The 20,907-nt window shown below is 43.3% G+C and overlaps 1 protein-coding gene across 1 annotated transcript; it reads right to left on the bottom strand.

Moving 5' to 3' along the window:
* Positions 1–13,750: 13,750 nt before the first annotated feature.
* Positions 13,751–17,098, bottom strand: LOC131434166 (uncharacterized). The gene has a single exon (XM_058600815.1). The coding sequence runs from the start codon at positions 17,096–17,098 to the stop codon at positions 13,751–13,753; it is 3,348 nt and encodes a 1,115-aa protein (XP_058456798.1).
* Positions 17,099–20,907: the final 3,809 nt, after the last annotated feature.

The raw sequence follows: 20,907 nt of genomic DNA, 5'->3' as shown, positions 1-20,907 counted from the left end.
CTACTGCAATCCTTAAACGCAGCATGAGTTTTTTGTGGTTCTTTAGCACCGGAAAATTATTGCCTACCCCATTCATTCAGATTCAGTTTGCTCAAGCCGATTTCAATTGTTTGATGAATGCATTGGTCGTCGGTCCAAGTGTAGTATAGAAGTCAAAATTAAAACTAGTATACGCTGCTGTTCTATTTTTGTTTTTGTATTTTTGAAACACAGGTAAAACGCTACTGGGGTTTCCGGAATCCAGATTTGAATTTTAAAACAGACTTGAATTGAGCGTCTAGAACTAGAATACTCCTGAATATCCCTTATATTGCTATTAGGCTATTCGCAGTGGCGTACCGAGAAAATGCCCGGGACAAAATAAGAGATTTGCGCCCCCATCGTTGGTTTAATGAGCAAAAAAAAATAAAGCTGAACTCCATCTCCAGAACGATGACTTGGGCGAGCAAGGATTACTTTGCCGCTCCGCTAAAAAATTGCTGCGCCCGGGGCGAATACATGGAATGTAATTTGACACTTTGACAATTCGTCTATTGGTCATCTAGGGGTCAACCTATTTTGTGCATAGGGCACATAACCAATTTATATGCTTCATGAATTCGTCAACTAGTTCGTGGATAACGGTGTTCTAATCGTGGATCACGTTTCCATTACCTTGAAACCATCGTCGATCAATTTTAAATCTGTTTCAAATTCGTGCTCGAAAATATAACTAGATCAAAACGTTACGATTCACATGTGTTAGTCGTAGATCCAATTATTAGGTGTCCGCCGTTTTTTCCAAAATTTAAAGCTTTATTGTGAAAAAGCGCTTACAGATGTATTATTCAAAGTATTGTCCGTCGCTAGCGACAACTTTCTCCCATCTTTCCGGAAATTTTCGGATTCCGGCTCGAAAAAAGGAGTCCTTTTTTGACGCTATCCATGAAGCAATCCATTTTTCCAACTCTTCGAAGGATTGAAAATGTTGATCTGCCAGGCCGTGATCCATCGAACGGAATAGGTGGAAGTCAGAAGGGGCGACATCTGGGGAATACGACGGGTGGGACAAGACTTCCCATTTCAGCGTTTCCAGGTACTTTTTGACCACTTTTGCGACGTGAGGCCGAGCATTGTCGTGTTGGAGGATGACTTTGCCATGTCGCTCTTGATACTGTGGCCGCTTATATTTTAGCGCGCGACTAAGGCGCATCAGTTGCGTTCGGTAGCGATCTCCTGTGATGGTTTCACCCGGTTTTAAGAGCTCGTAGTAAATTGTTATTCATCTTTGAAGGTTTTTTCTCTTCCACCATCATGTTTGTCTTCGACATCGAAATCACCATTTTTTAAACGTTGAAACCACTCCCGACACCTATCGGAAAACGGCGGAAGCAAAGTTGTACACCTGATAATATAACTGAAACGTAGAGATCTATAAGTATTTCTTGTTACAATATCTAGATTGGAACTTTAAAACTAACCTAAATTATGCATCTAGCACTAGAACACCACTGAATATCATCATTGCCGTTTCAACCTTCCGAGCGAACAGACGTGCTTTTGTGAACTGCGAAACGCTGAAAACCAGTGCCGTGTGTGATAAAGCGATCGGACAATCGACATTGTACCGTTATTGTATAATAGACAATGGTGCTCGTTCCGCTGAGAGGTTTTCATACATAATACAATAGTGCAGTGTATAGACTTTGAATAGTGAACATTTGGAGTAGTGTCGTGACCCGGTGCTGTGTGCTTTTTTTCCTCTTAGAGGTTTTTGGCACACAGATACAACAACAATTCAACCAACGCGTGGCCCCAGCGGCCGAGTTTCGTAGCACACCGATTAGCCAAGGCCAGGCATTGGTGGCTATCCATTATTAAGCTAAGTATCATTCTCTTTTCCTTTTTTTCTGTCCTTGAAATTATCTGGTGGTATCCCAGATTTCTAACCCGTGCGGATACAATTCCGTGCCATGACAAACCCTGACCCACCAGATGATAAAATGGAGACAACTGTCGATAGCAAAACTCGCATTAAGAGCTATCCCGACGGACTTGCACTCCCGGCCGGACCGTACACGGTTTATTTCCGGCCCAAATTAAATGGAAAAAAATTAAATTGTCTCCATATATCGCGAGAGCTGTCGAAGCGATACTCTACTGTCAAGAGTATTGACAAAGTACGCCCGGACAAGCTTAGGGTCTCGTTAACCAGCTCAAAACAGGCTAACGAGATCGTTCAGGGTGAGCTTTTTACGCGGGAATACCGTGTGTACATCCCAGCTCGTGAAGTCGAAATTGACGGCGTTGTCACCGATGCCAGTTTGACTTGCGATGACGTTCTTAAGTACGGGATGGGTTGCTTTAAAAACCCCCTACTTAAGAACGTAAAGATACTGGATTGCAAGCGATTGCATTCAGTGTCGATCGCGGGGGATGGTACCAAATCATACCCCCAATCAGACTCGTATCGGGTGACATTCGCTGGCTCGGCTTTACCTAACTACGTCCTCCTGGACCGAGTTCGCCTCCCTGTTCGTCTCTATGTTCCACGTATCATGAACTGCACCAACTGCAAGCAACTGGGACACACAGCGTCCCATTGCAGCAATAAGCCCCGTTGTGCTAATTGTGGGGAGGCTCATGCGGATGGCTCCTGCGGTAAGGGTACTGCAAAGTGTCTTTACTGTAAGGAGGGTTCGCATGACCTGATGGCATGTCCCGCGTACAAAGTGCGCAAGGATGGTTTGAAACGTTCCCTGAAGGAACACTCCAAGCGTTCCTTTGCTGACATGCTCAAGAGTGCCACCCCCCCTAAGCAATCAACGAACATCTATACCTGCTTGTCAACTGACGAGAGCGATTTTGACGACCCATTAGAAGGTACATCTTCAGCGGCCCCTCATAGCTATAGGAAAAGAGTAAACAAATCCTCTCCTAAGCTCCCTAGTAAGGGTACGAAGTTGTCTTCCAATGGGCCTCCAACATTTATGTTTAGAAGTAGTGGAGACAAAGCTCCGAAGCAAACAGTTCCTGGTCTCGGAAAACTCAATTCTGAGAAGGAATTCCCACCACTTCCCGGGACACCAAAATCCCCAAGTGCCCCTGAAAACCCAACAGAGAACCAGCTGGGTGCTGGGCTCATAAAATTCTCTGATGTTGTGGACTGGATTTTTAACACCTTCAATATTTCTGATCCTCTTAAAAGCCTGTTTATGGCTTTGATACCTACAGTTAGAACTTTTTTGAAGCAGTTGACTGCAAAATGGCCCCTTCTTTCAGCGATCGTATCCTTCGATGGCTAACTCATCCACCGAGGTCACGGATTCAATCACTGTTTTACAGTGGAATTGTAGAAGTATCATCCCAAAAATAGATTCTTTTAAAATTCTTGTGAATAATCTGAAATGTGACGCATTTGCATTGTGCGAAACTTGGCTAACTTCTGATGTTTCCCTGAACTTCCACGATTTTAACATTATTCGCCTGGATCGAGACGATCCCTACGGAGGAGTACTTTTGGGGATCAAAAAGTGCTATTCCTTCTATCGAATTAACCTCCCATCGATACCAGGTATTGAAGTTGTCGCATGTCATGTCACAATGAAAGGCAAGGACCTTTGCATTGCTTCCATCTACATTCCCCCTAGAGCCTCAGTTGGGTACCACTGGCTCAGCAGTATCATGCAACTTCTTCCCGCACCGACGTTAGTTTTAGGAGACTTTAACTCTCACGGTGCGGGATGGGGTTGTCTTCATGATGACAACAGATCAACCGCGATCTATGATCTTTGCGATAACTTCAATATGACTATTTTGAATACCGGAGAAATGACACGGATTCCCGCACCACCAGCAAGACCAAGCGCGCTGGATTTATCCTTATGCTCGACCTCGCTACGGTTGGATTGCACGTGGAAGGTGATCCCCGATCCCCACGGTAGCGACCATCTACCTATCGTAATTTCAATCGCCTACGGATTAAGACCATCGGAGACAATCAATGTTTCGTATGACCTCACACGAAATATTGATTGGAAATACTACGCAAATTCGATATCTGAGAAACTAGAATCAACACAAGAACTTCCTCCGGAGGAAGAGTACACGTTGTTGGCTGGCTTGATTCTCGACACCGCGACTCAAGCTCAGACGAAACGTGTACCTGGCGCGAAAACCAACATCCGTCCTCCTAACCTGTGGTGGGACAAAGAGTGCTCATCACTGAACGCGGAAAGATCTTCAGCGTTCAAAAAGTTCAGAAAAAATGGAACACCCGATAATTATCGGAATTACGCGGCGTTAGACAAGCAAATGAAGAACTTAGTCAAAGCAAAAAAACTTGGTTATTGGCGACGGTTTGTTGAAGGATTATCAAAAGAAACATCGATGAGCACTCTTTGGAACACAGCCCGACGAATGCGCAACCAAAACGCCACGAATGAAAGCGAGGAATATTCCAACCGCTGGATATTCGATTTCGCTAAAAAAGTATGCCCAGACTCTGTTCCGGAACAGAAGACCACCCGCGCCGCGACATCAAATACAAACGAAACACCGTTTTCGATGGTAGAGTTCTCACTCGCACTCTTGTCGTGTAACAATAAAGCCCCGGGGCTAGACAGAATTAAATTCAACTTGTTGAAAAATCTCCCTGACCCTGCGAAAAGGCGCTTGTTGAATTTATTTAACAAGTTTCTTACGGGTAATATTGTCCCACACGACTGGAGACAAGTGCGAGTGATCGCCATCCAAAAACCAGGAAAACCAGCCTCCGATCACAATTCGTATCGGCCGATTGCTATGCTTTCCTGCATCCGGAAATTGTTCGAAAAAATGATTCTCTTTCGTCTTGACAATTGGGTGGAGACTAATGGCTTGCTTTCAGATACACAATTTGGTTTCCGCAGGGGCAAAGGAACGAACGATTGTCTTGCGTTGCTCTCAACAGAAATTCAAATGGCATTTGCTCGTAAAGAACAAATGGCGTCAGTTTTCCTCGACATCAAGGGGGCCTTTGACTCAGTTTCCATAAACATCCTATCTGAGAAGTTGCATCAGCATGGTCTTTCACCAATTTTGAATAACTTTTTGTATAATCTATTGTCCGAGAAACACATGTATTTCGCGCATGGTGATTTGTCGACAATACGATTCAGTTACATGGGTCTTCCTCAGGGCTCATGCTTAAGCCCCCTTTTATACAATTTTTACGTAAGCAATATTGATGAATGTATCAACACATCTTGCACGCTAAGACAACTTGCCGACGACAGCGTTGTGTCTATTATAGGACGCAAAGCTGCCGATCTCCAAGGACCATTACAAGATACCCTCGACAACTTGTCGACATGGGCTCTTCAAATGGGTATCGATTTCTCTACGGAGAAAACTGAGCTAGTTGTATTTTCAAGGAAGCGAGAACCAGCACAATTACAGCTTCAACTAGGGGGTGAAACCATAGCTCAGGTCTTCACATTTAAATATCTCGGGGTCTGGTTCGACTCCAAAGGCACCTGGGGATGTCACATTAGATATCTGAAACAAAAATGCCAACGGAGAATCAACTTTCTTCGTACGATAACCGGATCGTGGTGGGGTGCCCATCCAGGAGACCTGATCAGGTTGTACCAAACAACGATATTGTCCGTTATGGAATATGGATGCTTTTGCTTCCGATCCGCGGCGAACACTCATTTCATCAAGCTGGAAAGAATCCAGTATCGTTGCTTGCGTATTTCCTTAGGTTGCATGCAGTCAACTCATACGATGAGTCTCGAAGTGTTGGCGGGCGTCTTACCGTTGAAAAACCGATTCTGGGATCTCTCATATCGATTGCTAATCCGATGCGAAATCTTGAATCCGAAAGTGATTGAAAACTTCGAAAGGCTTGTCGAGCTCAATTCTCAGACCCGTTTTATGTCCTTGTATTTTGATTACATGGCTCAGAATATTAACCCTTCTTCGTTTGTGCCCAACCGTGTCCTATTCTTGGATACTTCTGATTCCACTGTATTTTTCGACACATCCATGAGAGAAGAGATTCGTGGAATTCCGGATCACGTACGCCCTCAAGTGGCCCCCAATATTTTTTATAACAAATTCAGAACAGTCAACTGTGAAAAGATATTCTACACTGACGGATCATACATCAACGAGTCCACAGGCTTCGGCATCTTCAATCAAAACATCACCGCTTCTTACAAACTCAGTGATCCAGCTTCAGTTTACGTCGCAGAACTAGCTGCCATTCAGTACACTCTTGAGATCATTGAAACCTTGCCCAAAGATCATTACTTCATTGTCACGGACAGTCTAAGTTCAATAGAAGCTCTCCGGGCAATGAAGCCAGGAAAGTATCCCCCCTATTTTCTGGGGAAAATATGGGAACACTTGAGAGCTTTATCTGGACGGTCTTATTTAATATCCTTAGTCTGGGTCCCATCGCATTGTTCCATTCCAGGCAATGAACAGGCAGACTCATTGGCTAAAGTGGGCGCATTAGAAGGTGATATTTATGAAAGACCAATATGCTTCAATGAATTTTTCAGAATCTCTCGTCAGAAAACTCTCGAAAGTTGGCAAACTTCATGGAGCAATGACGAACTGGGACGATGGCTACACTCCATTATCCCTAAGGTATCGACGAAACCTTGGTTCAGGGGGATGAACGTGAGTCGCGATTTCATTCGTGTTATGTCGCGGCTCATGTCAAATCACTACACCTTCAACGCACATATCCGGCGTATTGGGCTCGCGGAGAGCGGTCTCTGCACCTGTGGCGACGGTTATCAGGACATCGAGCATGTCGTGTGGTCGTGCGTAGAGTATCGCGACGTCAGGTCGGAGCTACTGGAATCCCTTAGGGCCCGAGGTAGACCGTCCAATGTTCCGGTTCGGGATGTGTTGGCGAGTCGGGATAGTTTATATATGCTTCTCATATACCAGTACCTTAAACACATTAATATACAAGTGTAATCCGTAGTTTCCTCTCTCTTGTCGAGGCTAAGAATAATCTTCACCTGCAGGTTCGAGACTAACATTCGCCCGATTCTCCAAATCCCTCGCCTGTCCACCATCTTTGTATAAAATAACAAGATCTTTTTGCTGTCACTAACTTCTTCGTTCCCCCTTTCTCCGTTTCTCCACCATCTCGATGTCAACTAATTAGATCTTTATCGTGTTTGGTCATTCGTTCTCATCCCCCTTTTTCATCCCGTTTTCCACAAAATTACTTCTCTATACTTCTTTCATTCTCTTAGGCAAAGGCATCGCCCACGGGAAAACTGCTTCAATCGATGAACAACATGCGGGCCACCCGCTGGGTCTCTGTGACCTGGGGGTGTTTCCCGCGGACCCATTGAAACGTATAATCGTCATCTAGAAGAAACTAATGCCATATTTAATCCACCGACCATTGCCGATCGCCAGCTGCAGACTGAATTTGCAGAATCGACCATTGCGACCGGAATTCGCCACTACCCTAATGATAATACCCTAGTTTTAAGTTAGTTTTAATTTAAAATAAGAAAATGCCCTTGGCATCTAAGAGCTTAAGCAGTGTGCCTTCAAACATGTTACTATTGAATAAAAAAAAAAAAAAAAACCACTGAATATGCCCTAACAATTCTCAATTTGACAGTAGAACTGTTCGAATAAAAGATACTAAAACGGTTAGCTGGGGAGTTGTTTTTGATGTGGAACACATCTGTATTTTCTATATAGGGGTGCAAATCAGAAACTCAAGGAAAAATACACGTAGAAATGTGGTCAGGTTTTAAACACTTACAGCTCAGTATATTTTGTATAAGATATTAATACTATTCCATTATTTGATAGGAAATATTTCTAAGATTCGATTTGAATGTATCAAGCCACGTATTTTCAATTATAAATGATTGAAATTTTGATTAGTAGCGAGCAGTATCCTATTTGTGATTTAGGTGATTTAGAGGGCTATTTTCACGCTTCAAATCTGATTTTCTCAGAAACAGTGACGAATATAAAAAAAAACCCAACTGACAATCTCTTAGAAAATTAGTTTAGATTATTCTGTGAAAATTTTAGAATGATTCATTGACTTTTGCGGTCGGGAAAGTCTATTTTCTGAAGGAAGAATTGCATAGCTGAAAACGGCAAGTTTCGACTTGTTCATTGAATATCTCGCCTTCAAAAGCATGGATCAAAAATCTATCCTGACAATGTCTAGATGCGATTAGTGCATAAAAACATATATGTTGTCGCGATAAAAATTAAGTGAATGTTATTTTTGTAAAGGCAAGTCCATTTCTATGGCGGCACCATTTTTTCTGCTCTTGTATCCTAGTAACGTAACGAAACATGAGAGAGAAGTAAAATCGGCTTAGCAAGGCTGCCAAACAAGCTTGTAACCGAAAATATCAAAACTTTCTTGACCACCCGGCCACATCGAGAGTCATTTTACACATTTGCGAGAGAGCATGGAGAGAAATGTAATACGCAGAGCAAGCCACGTGGTTATACGCGACCTACTGGCCTCAGCCCTTAGTTGATATGCTCTGATCTTGTGTCATGCAAGCTCGGATGAAATTCCATGATATGTCGTTTTCGCCTGAGAAATTTGCAACTACCCCAAATTTTGAGTTGTCGTACGTTCGAGCCCCGACCTGGAAGGATTCTTAGTGTCAGTAGGATCCATAGTACTAGCCATGCAATGATTCTGTACGCTAAGAATCGGCTGCGAAGTCTGCTGAAACAGAAAGGCCAAATTCCACGGAAGGAATGTAATGCCAAGACTTTGCTTTGCCAAATTTTTAGTGCTTAAGATTAATTTCTAATTTTTGTAAGATGAAACCGCAAAATGATAGATAAACTTAACGCAAGCTTGGTGAAGAGAAGCTTAAATATCGTAACAGATTGAGGTGTCGTCAATGGCGTTTTGGTGATAAAGCTCGGTGCTTTTTCTGGTGGTTTTGCCAGTTTAATGTTTGCTCCGCTATGCTTTTGCCACGGATACGGAAATGGTTCAGGTGGCTGGGTTAGTGTTGAAGCCGATCTTGTGCTTTCGAGAAAATTGCCTTGCGTTGTAGGTACTTGAGACGTAACAGTCTTTACTGAACCCGAATCAATCGGTGTCTCAAGTAACGGATTAGAATTTTCAGCTGTGAGAGGAGTAGAGTCAACATTATTCTCGTTTAGTACAGGAAATTTTGGATTTGGTGCTGTCTCGATCGCTCCGGTCACAGAGCTGTTATCGGGCTTCTTGTGTCCATCATTCCTTAACCAATGGTTTACTTTCTCTACACTCGTTGGAGTTTTGCTCATTTTAGTAATGACGCTTTTTCCATCCGCTTCTTCCTCTCTTTCTAGTACTTCATACTTTTCCTTTAAAAAGGTCTGTTCAAGTTCTTCTTCTTCTAGAATTTTTTTTCGTTCTGCAGCAATTTCCATCTCGATCATCCTTTTCTCTAACTGTTTTTCCCGAAGAAAGCGATTACGACGAATATTCTGCTCTTCTTCGAGACGTTGCTTTTCCAATTTTGTACGGCTTGTCCGGCTGGAAATACTTTTACTAATCAAACTGATTGGAAGGCAAACCTTGCATGACCAATTTCGCGATGAGACGGATCCGGTTACACCGGCACACGTAAAATGGTACCAATCGTGGCATTCGTCGCATTGGACCATATCATCCGCCCAGTCAGGACGGTCGCATTCCGCACAATTGCTCTCGTTATTAGCCATTATTGACCACAATATCTTGAGTTTGTTACTGCGTATCAGGAGTCATCATTCACACCAATCTAGTAGCAGACGAAATCTTATTGTTCATCAGCTCAAGCTGTAAAGCGTAATTATTTATTTCAGTTGGAACAAAGGTTTTATAAAGAAGCTTACATATTGGTGTGGTTCTTAAGTGTTAGGTTAAGTTCACTCCTAACAATGAATCCGAAACATTAAATCGAAAAATCGCTTATTAAATATACATTATAATCTCCGACCGAAAAATGACTCGATATGAGCGATGATGCGGTCATCGCGCTTGGATATAACACAGGAAACTGTCGCCGTTTTCTCTCTCAGTGAATCTCGTTTAGTTGCAGTGTTGCCAGAGTTGCCTGCTTGGTGACATTCCGCCCCTCGTAACACCGCGTTTGCTACGCTGTTTTACCTGAATCGCCGACATCTAAGACGGCCAGCTTCGATACTGGTCGCTTCATTACTCCCGTCGATGTTTGCACGCTTGCTCGACGTATCCTTCCGTCAGTCCCAGGTTGGATTCCGATTACTCGTCCTCGCACCCAGTTGTTCCGCTTGTTGCTATCAGCAATCACGACTAGATCTCCCACCTCTAACGCCTTCGTGTCGTTGAACCACTTAGTACGCCTACAAATGATTGGTAAGTACTCTTTGAGCCAACGATGCCAGAACAGGTCTAATTGATGACGTATCTGGTTCCAGCTCCCTTTGATAGCTTCTCGATAGTCCACAGGAATCACAGCAGGTTGTTTTACGCCCGTTGAACTGCCAAGCACGAAATGATTTGGCGTAAGCGCCTCTTGCTCTGCTGAATCCAAAGGGATGTAAGTCAATGGTCTGGAGTTGACAATACTTTCCGCTTCCGCCAAAAGTGTCAGTAACCCTTCATCATTCAGCTTTCTGCCAGTGTGAATACCTTCGATCGCAACTTTTACTGAACGCACCATCCTTTCCTAAGCACCCCCCATGTGTGGGGCAGATGGTGGGTTGAAGTGCCACTTTGTGTTCGCGTTAGTAAATGTGTCGGCCATACCAGCATCGATTTGCTTCCTCAATATTTTCTCGGCACCGTAAAAGTTACTCCCGTTGTCCGAGTACACTTCTATTGGTGCTCCCCTGCGCCCTACGAATCGACGGAAACACAGGATGCAACTCTCCGTACTCAGACTATGTGCCACCTCCAGATGGACGGCTCTGATAGTGAGACATGTGAATAAAGCGACCCATCGTTTTTGGCTACTCCGCCCCACCGTCACTAGCAGCGGTCCGAAGTAATCGATACCAACGTATGAGAAAGGTCTTTCAAAGGATGACAATCTCGCTGACGGTAAAGGTGCCATTCTTGGCACAGCTGGAAGCGATTTGTAGACTTTGCAGTGCTGACATTGCCGAACTACCTTTTTTACAATTGCACGCAGTTTTGGAATTTTGAATTTCTGTCTCACTTCGTTCACGACAAGCTCTGAATTCGCGTGATGGTATCTACTATGATAGTCGTTAATTACTAACAGTGTTACGCGGTGTTCTTGTGGCAGAATGATGGGAAATTTAACATCGAATTTGGCGTGAGCGGCTGCTCCAATCCGACCGTCTTGTCTCAGCACATCATTCTCATCCATGTATGGTGCATAATTGTAGATTCGACTTCCTTTGGTCAATGTAACTTCTGATTTATTTTTACTCAACAACGCGCGCTCGTCTGGATAAGCCTCTTGCTGGCAAATCCTCCAAATAACGTTTTCGGCGGCTAACAGCTCCTCCTGACTAAGTCGTCCTAGTTTTTTGCCATCGGGGGCAGCGCAAAGTCTTGGCATAACATTCCTTTTGTGGAATTTGGCCTTTCTGTTTCAACAGACTTCGCAGCCGATTCTTAGTGTACAGAATCATTGCATGGCTAGTACTATGGATCCTACTGACACTAAGAACCCTTCCAGGTCGGGGCTCGAACATACGACGGGGGCAGCGCGTAGATTACCAATAAATCTCATCGCATAAGCCACTGTTCTATTTAAACTGCTCCATCGAGAAAAACGGTTGAATTCGATGGTTGACGTTAAATTCGCTACATTGTGTACACAACAGGGTCGAAGCTCTTCTTCGGTTGAGAAATATTTAACCTTGCTGGGTTCGGGCCATTTTTCCTCAGGATAATACAGAAATTTCGGTCCGGTGAACCACGCATTATCGGACGATAGACATCCCGCATTACGCCATTTAGTTGCCTCGTAGGCAACGTTCAATTTCGTTGGCACCCAAAACCATTCGCTACTATTACTCAGCGTGACTATTTCTCCTATACGACAGGCCACATATTGTCTGTACTTTCTGCTTTCTGATCGAATCCATGCCAGCACCGTGCTAGAGTCTGACCAGTAAAATTTTTTTTCGATATTATACGTGTGATTTTGGCTGATAAACTTCGCTACCCGAGCACCTAGGACCGCCGCTTGTAGTTCAAGGCGCGGTATTGAAAGTGGTTTTAGAGGTGCCACCTTTGTTTTCGCCATTACCAAAATGCACGTAACAGAACCATCCATCATGGTGAATCGGAAATATGATGCACAACTGTAGGCTTCTTCACTTGCATCCACTAATGTATGTAGTTGCACAGAACAAATTAATCCGGAGTCGAAGCCGGAAATATAGCATCTTGGAACTCTAATGTTATCCACAAGGGGAAGAAAACTTATCCATTTTTTCCAACGCTCAAACGATAAGTTGTCGATTGGGTCATCCCAGTCCACTCCTGATCGCCAGATCTGCTGAATAAGTATTTTTCCATGTACCGAATATGCCGCTAAAAGCCCAAGAGGGTCGAACAGACACATGACACACCTTAATACTTGTCGCTTGGTAGGCTTTTGGCCTCGATTTATAATAGCTGCTATCTCAGCCCGCATTACCGTTGAAAAGCCAATCACGTCATCGACTGTCATCCAGCGCATACCGAGTACTCGATCAGTAGTGTCACCCTTGTCCAAAGCAAGATCTTTTACGGGTGTAACCGTCCTATCGCCTAAATGACAGACGACTTCTTGTTTATTGGAAAGCCAGCCATGAATTTTGAACCCGGCGGCTGCATGAATCATTTTGACCTCCTCTGAGACTCTCTTGGCTTCCTCGATCGTTTCAAAGCTATCTAAAAGATCGTCTACATAATGCGACCGGATTATGGTTTCAACTGCTCTTGGGTACTGAGCGACGAAGTCTTCAGCGTTTCTGTTTTTTATATATTGCGCTGAGCAGGGCGAACAGGTAGAGCCGAAGGTCGCTACATCCATTAGGAAAATTTCTGGTTCAGTGTCAGGCTCCTCTCGCCATAGGAAGCGTTGAGAATGGCGGTCTTCAGTACGAATGCGAATCTGGTGGAACATTTCGGAAATATCTCCACTCACCGCAACTGACCGCTCACGAAAACGAAACAGAACCTCCAAAAGCGGTATCATCAAATCAGGCCCTTTCAACAGAACCGAATTAAGCGAAACTCCGTGCACTTTTGCAGCCGCATCCCAGATCAATCTGACTTTAGCTGGTTTCTTCGGATTTGTCACAACTCCAAGCGGAAGATACCAGACTCTTCTCATATCTGCGTTTTCAAGCTCCTCCTTTGACGCACGGTGAGCATATCCTTTACGTTGATATTCCTGGATCTGTTTGTTTACATTTTCTCGTAGTGCTGTATCTCGTGACATTCTACGCTCAAGACCTTGTAATCGACGAAGAGCCATCTGATAACTCTCGGGGAATTCGAACTGGTCATATCGCCATAACAGACCGGTCTCAAACCGACCCGACACTCGTACAGTAGTTCTAGCGAGAATATTCCTCGCACGTATTTCATCGGACGACTCCAGTATCGTCCCAGCTCCGGCATCCTCTTGCCCAAAGTATTCTTTAACGATTTCGTGTAGACCTTTTTCTGACGTTTCGTGTATATGACAGGAAAGGCCAAATGCAGTTGTTGCACGTAGGCCACCGAATATACACCAACCGAGGCGAGTTTTTGTAGCGACTGGCTCACCCATTTTACCTTCTACCGCTCAAACGATAGGTTGTCGATTGGGTCATCCCAGTCCACTCCTGATCGCCAGATCTGCTGAATAAGTATTTTTCCATGTACCGAATATGCCGCTAAAAGCCCAAGAGGGTCGAACAGACACATGACACACCTTAATACTTGTCGCTTGGTAGGCTTTTGGCCTCGATTTATAATAGCTGCTATCTCAGCCCGCATTACCGTTGAAAAGCCAATCACGTCATCGACTGTCATCCAGCGCATACCGAGTACTCGATCAGTAGTGTCACCCTTGTCCAAAGCAAGATCTTTTACGGGTGTAACCGTCCTATCGCCTAAATGACAGACGACTTCTTGTTTATTGGAAAGCCAGCCATGAATTTTGAACCCGGCGGCTGCATGAATCATTTTGACCTCCTCTGAGACTCTCTTGGCTTCCTCGATCGTTTCAAAGCTATCTAAAAGATCGTCTACATAATGCGACCGGATTATGGTTTCAACTGCTCTTGGGTACTGAGCGACGAAGTCTTCAGCGTTTCTGTTTTTTATATATTGCGCTGAGCAGGGCGAACAGGTAGAGCCGAAGGTCGCTACATCCATTAGGAAAATTTCTGGTTCAGTGTCAGGCTCCTCTCGCCATAGGAAGCGTTGAGAATGGCGGTCTTCAGTACGAATGCGAATCTGGTGGAACATTTCGGAAATATCTCCACTCACCGCAACTGACCGCTCACGAAAACGAAACAGAACCTCCAAAAGCGGTATCATCAAATCAGGCCCTTTCAACAGAACCGAATTAAGCGAAACTCCGTGCACTTTTGCAGCCGCATCCCAGATCAATCTGACTTTAGCTGGTTTCTTCGGATTTGTCACAACTCCAAGCGGAAGATACCAGACTCTTCTCATATCTGCGTTTTCAAGCTCCTCCTTTGACGCACGGTGAGCATATCCTTTACGTTGATATTCCTGGATCTGTTTGTTTACATTTTCTCGTAGTGCTGTATCTCGTGACATTCTACGCTCGAGACCTTCTAATCGACGAAGAGCCATCTGATAACTCTCGGGGAATTCGAACTGGTCATATCGCCATAACAGACCGGTCTCAAACCGACCCGACACTCGTACAGTAGTTCTAGCGAGAATATTCCTCGCACGTATTTCATCGGACGACTCCAGTATCGTCCCAGCTCCGGCATCCTCTTGCCCAAAGTATTCTTTAACGATTTCGTGTAGACCTTTTTCTGACGTTTCGTGTATATGACAGGAAAGGCCAAATGCAGTTGTTGCACGTAGGCCACCGAATATACACCAACCGAGGCGAGTTTTTGTAGCGACTGGCTCACCCATTTTACCTTCTCTGCTTTTCAATGGTAAGGAAAGATGGAGCTGATCTAAACCGATAAGTATTCCAGGAGACGCATTGGAATATTCCTCAACAGGTAATCCTTTTAGATAGGGGTACTGATACGATAGAGATGCCATGTTCAGTGTCTGTATTGGAAGTTTAAGCTTGGAAACCGTTCTAGCCCGTGAAACTTTAAACATTTTGTCTGATGACGTTCCTGAGATATGAAACGTTACGGTTTGTGAGTTGACTTCACTTCGAGATACATCTCCAGTCCACGAAAGAAGAAGTTCACCTTTGGGTCCACTTTCACCTAGTTGATCAGCAATCGACTGTTCTACGAGCGTTAGTGACGATCCGTCATCTAAAAATGCAAACGTTTTCACCGAACTATTCTTTCCGTGGAGCGTAACCGGCACAACTCGGAAAAGTGTTTCAAAACCTCGCTCCCTGTGGGAATGATTTTCCGCAGAAGAAGTACAGACAGCACTGTTTTCGTTTTTAGAGTGCAATAACGGATGGTGTCTAAATTCACAACCATCGACACCACATTTGTTTGTTAAACGACATCGGCCTTTGGCATGTTGATTGAGACACGTCCGACAAAGTTTCAATTGATGCACTCGTTGCCAGCGACCGTCCACTGGTAATTCCAGAAACTGTTTACATTCCTTCATGAGATGATTGGATTTATGACAAACAAAACAGACTCGTTCATTATTTTGCTTCCCGAATTGAGACTTTATTTCGGCACTCGCATTATGAGCATGCAACATACCCTTCTCCTTTTGTTTCCATTTATTTTTTCTATTTCCTTCGCGATGATCATGGTCATCCTTGACAAAGGTAGTGACCTGACTTGCCGCTGATACCATGTGAGACATGTATTCGGAGAAAGTCTTCAGTGTAACCCTGGACACGGTTTGCTTGTACATAGCCCACTGAAGCTTCAACTGAGCAGGCAGTTTGTCTTCCAATTCTTGTAACAGGGCTGGATTATTCAAGTGTGTTTCCTCTCCTGCTGCTATCAGGTGATCGCATAATCCCTGTAATTCCACTCCGAATTCGATCAGTGTCTCAAGTCGTTCCATCCTAGGTGCGGGTGCCTGCCGTACTCGATTCAAGAGCGTTTTTATCAAGATACCAGGACGTCCATATAACATCCGTAGGGTTTCTATAACGTTGGGTACAGACTCGGGCAGCAACAATCGACTGCGCACCGACTCGCGCGCATGCCCCTTAAGGCATCTTTGAAGCCTTATCAAATTTTCTGCATTACTGAATCCACAGCTCTGAGTGGTGACATTATATTGACTGAAGAATATAGGCCAATCTTCGGGCTTTCCATCAAACTCCGGAAGATCGCGTGACATGACTCGTCGAGATGCAAATTGCATCTGGGAAGGCTCAAAATTCTCTTCTGGACATGGATTAACTAATGCCGGATTCGGAATCGGCCTTTGCTGCCTAAATGTAACAGATTGAGGTGTCGTCAATGGCGTTTTGGTGATAAAGCTCGGTGCTTTTTCTGGTGGTTTTGCCAGTTTAATGTTTGCTCCGCTATGCTTTTGCCACGGATACGGAAATGGTTCAGGTGGCTGGGTTAGTGTTGAAGCCGATCTTGTGCTTTCGAGAAAATTGCCTTGCGTTGTAGGTACTTGAGACGTAACAGTCTTTACTGAACCCGAATCAATCGGTGTCTCAAGTAACGGATTAGAATTTTCAGCTGTGAGAGGAGTAGAGTCAACATTATTCTCGTTTAGTACAGGAAATTTTGGATTTGGTGCTGTCTCGATCGCTCCGGTCACAGAGCTGTTATCGGGCTTCTTGTGTCCATCATTCCTTAACCAATGGTTTACTTTCTCTACACTCGTTGGAGTTTTGCTCATTTTAGTAATGACGCTTTTTCCATCCGCTTCTTCCTCTCTTTCTAGTACTTCATACTTTTCCTTTAAAAAGGTCTGTTCAAGTTCTTCTTCTTCTAGAATTTTTTTTCGTTCTGCAGCAATTTCCATCTCGATCATCCTTTTCTCTAACTGTTTTCCCGAAGAAAGCGATTACGACGAATATTCTGCTCTTCTTCGAGACGTTGCTTTTCCAATTTTGTACGGCTTGTCCGGCTGGAAATACTTTTACTAATCAAACTGATTGGAAGGCAAACCTTGCATGACCAATTTCGCGATGAGACGGATCCGGTTACACCGGCACACGTAAAATGGTACCAATCGTGGCATTCGTCGCATTGGACCATATCATCCGCCCAGTCAGAACGGTCGCATTCCGCACAATTGCTCTCGTTATTAGCCATTATTGACCACAATATCTTGAGTTTGTTACTGCGTATCAGGAGTCATCATTCACACCAATCTAGTAGCAGACGAAATCTTATTGTTCATCAGCTCAAGCTGTAAAGCGTAATTATTTATTTCAGTTGGAACAAAGGTTTTATAAAGAAGCTTACATATTGGTGTGGTTCTTAAGTGTTAGGTTAAGTTCACTCCTAACAATGAATCCGAAACATTGAATCGAAAAATCGCTTATTAAATATACATTATAATCTCCGACCGAAAAATGACTCGATATGAGCGATGATGCGGTCATCGCGCTTGGATATAACACAGGAAACTGTCGCCGTTTTCTCTCTCAGTGAATCTCGTTTAGTTGCAGTGTTGCCAGAGTTGCCTGCTTGGTGACAGTATCCTATTTGTGATTTAGGTGATTTAGAGGGCTATTTTCACGCTTCAAATCTGATTTTCTCAGAAACAGTGACGAATATAAAAAAAACCCAACTGACAATCTCTTAGAAAATTAGTTTAGATTATTCTGTGAAAATTTTAGAATGATTCATTGACTTTTGCGGTCGGGAAAGTCTATTTTCTGAAGGAAGAATTGCATAGCTGAAAACGGCAAGTTTCGACTTGTTCATTGAATATCTCGCCTTCAAAAGCATGGATCAAAAATCTATCCTGACAATGTCTAGATGCGATTAGTGCATAAAAACATATATGTTGTCGCGATAAAAATTAAGTGAATGTTATTTTTGTAAAGGCAAGTCCATTTCTATGGCGGCACCATTTTTTCTGCTCTTGTATCCTAGTAACGTAACGAAACATGAGAGAGAAGTAAAATCGGCTTAGCAAGGCTGCCAAACAAGCTTGTAACCGAAAATATCAAAACTTTCTTGACCACCCGGCCACATCGAGAGTCATTTTACACATTTGCGAGAGAGCATGGAGAGAAATGTAATACGCAGAGCAAGCCACGTGGTTATACGCGACCTACTGGCCTCAGCCCTTAGTTGATATGCTCTGATCTTGTGTCATGCAAGCTCGGATGAAATTCCATGATATGTCGTTTTCGCCTGAGAAATTTGCAACTACCCCAAATTTTGAGTTGTCGTACGTTCGAGCCCCGACCTGGAAGGATTCTTAGTGTCAGTACGATCCATAGTACTAGCCATGCAATGATTCTGTACGCTAAGAATCGGCTGCGAAGTCTGTTGAAACAGAAAGGCCAAATTCCACGGAAGGAATGTAATGCCAAGACTTTGCTTTGCCAAATTTTTAGTGCTTAAGATTAATTTCTAATTTTTGTAAGATGAAACCGCAAAATGGTAGATAAACTTAACGCAAGCTTGGTGAAGAGAAGCTTAAATATCGTATCGCAAGTATGTACAAAGATATAATTGCATACATTTCGAATATTGGTGTAATTTCGTCGGCTGTTCGGTGTTGGTTCCTAATCAAGATCAATCTAAGCAGACTCTCGTGCAATTGCGGATTAAAAAGTGTGACGATTGATTGAACTGTTTGATTGTAGATCATTAGAAATTTTGGTTGCCTTGTTCCACATCAAATGGCTCGAACAACCCCTTGGGCCTGATCCTTGTAGTTTTTGCTCTGATTGTTGTCTAATAGTGCCAAGATGTTGTAGATGCCGGAACGGGCGTATCCGGCGTATCGGGAGCCTCACGATGTCCGTTTTCGACGCTGCGGAGTGCCGTTCTATGGAGTTGCTTCACTGTTTTGCCATTACGGCTAGAGTTCGAATAAGAGCTGTCATATTTTGTCTACTGACTCGTGGATTAATATGATTGATGCTGCATGGGTTGTTTCATCAGTGCGAGTGAAGGTAAACCCATGAAAAATCTGCAATTTTTTATCATTTTTTTTGTCGTGAACAGAGCTGCAAATTGTCAGTCATGTCAAATGGCCTTGACAGACTGACTAAAATCATCATCAACTGTAATAGGTACGGTCAAAGTGTCTGTCAAATGAGATACTCGATAGTTCAATGACCAAGTAGAAGTATACTCAGTTAAAGACAGGTAACGCATTTTGTTCTGTCTCTCATTCTCCTATTCCCTGTTGAAGTAAAAAAAAATCCATGAGAGTACTAACATAAACATAAATTGATAAAGTTCATTGTTCTTTGTAAAAAGTCATCGGATTTCGGAGTTTATTGGTGTACATGAATTTAATTCAATGTTTATGGTGCTTGATTAATATTTAGTCACATCGTAATCAAGCAGTGACAGGAGATATGAAGATAATATCAATTGCATCGGCAATCAATGAGCGTCCTGGTGAGTATAATATCAAGAGAATTTAAGTTATGACAGATCGGCTCTCAGACACTCAATATATGATGATTGGTAGAGCCTGGTTGGCAGCAGTCCAGTGACATAAACTTTTCAATCTTCGTCGTGTAAAGTTGCTCGTTGATAGTGACATTTAGCAGTTCTGGTCGTGAATATGACTTATTTTTTTATAGGGTGCCTTTTTGAAATGTACGTGAATATCTCCTGGTGTACTTAACCCAACAACATTTTTTTTCTCCATACTATCGAAAAGGTGATCAGTAATTTATAATAAAATTGTCAGTAGTATGAAATAAGCACAAATAACTCAAAATTATAGTTTTCTAAAATGTTAGGTTTCAACGAGTATAAAAGAGAAAAACTCATGACGCTTGTTTGTTTTTCTCAAGCTCGGATGACGGTTTTGATGCAGTGACTGACATTGAATTTTCAAGTTTCCAACTGGATAGGTATAAAACGTAAACATTGACACGTTTCATTCATTCTGGACTGCGCAATTGAATTTTAATAGCAGTCAATTAATGAATAAATAATTTTTTGATATTTTCTTCCATTTGAATTACAGTAATACGTACCGTGCGTACTTCTGTATCAGTGCAATTCTAGAAGTGAAGAAATGAAACCCTGCACAATTCAAAATATCAACTTATGAGAATGATTTTAGATATTCACACGTGTGAGATTTTATTCGTATTCACGTCATCCAGTTGTGTTTCTGACATTTTCCACCCACTTTTTTTTAAATGCAAGCGTTATAACACTTCCAGCTGCTGCATTTGCTTTGAGGAGGGTTAGCTTCATGCACACACCGTCAAAAACAATATCTAATTTTGGGAACTTTTCACCCAATAGAGGGGTTGCGTGCGGGAGGTAGAAGTGGTCGATGTTGTTTCCGTGTGCTTTGGTGTTACGTTCTTTTTGTTAAATTCGACCTTCTGTTTCAACAGACATCGCAGACGATTAATACCGTACAGTGCCATTGCAGATCAGGACTCGAACAGACGACTATTAGCTTGCAAGACCAGCGCCCTATTAATTGAACTGCCATCCCGGGTTTGTTTCCATATGTTCCCATACCCAACGATTGAGTGTTCTCGTTCAACTTGAGTTGAATGTGATTTACCTAATTTTAACCTCCCGCATTGAACTTTCACTGTGGATGTTTGTTTGCATCAGAAGAAATGGGTACCTTAGAATAAGCAGAAGGCCTGGCATACGGGGGAATCGCCGCAG

Source organism: Malaya genurostris, chromosome 3 (genome assembly GCF_030247185.1).
Source record: "Malaya genurostris strain Urasoe2022 chromosome 3, Malgen_1.1, whole genome shotgun sequence".
Classification (NCBI taxonomy): Eukaryota; Metazoa; Arthropoda; class Insecta; order Diptera; family Culicidae; genus Malaya; species Malaya genurostris.
Note: the sequence above shows the minus strand (reverse complement) of the source record. Positions and strands in the feature narration are given on the sequence as shown.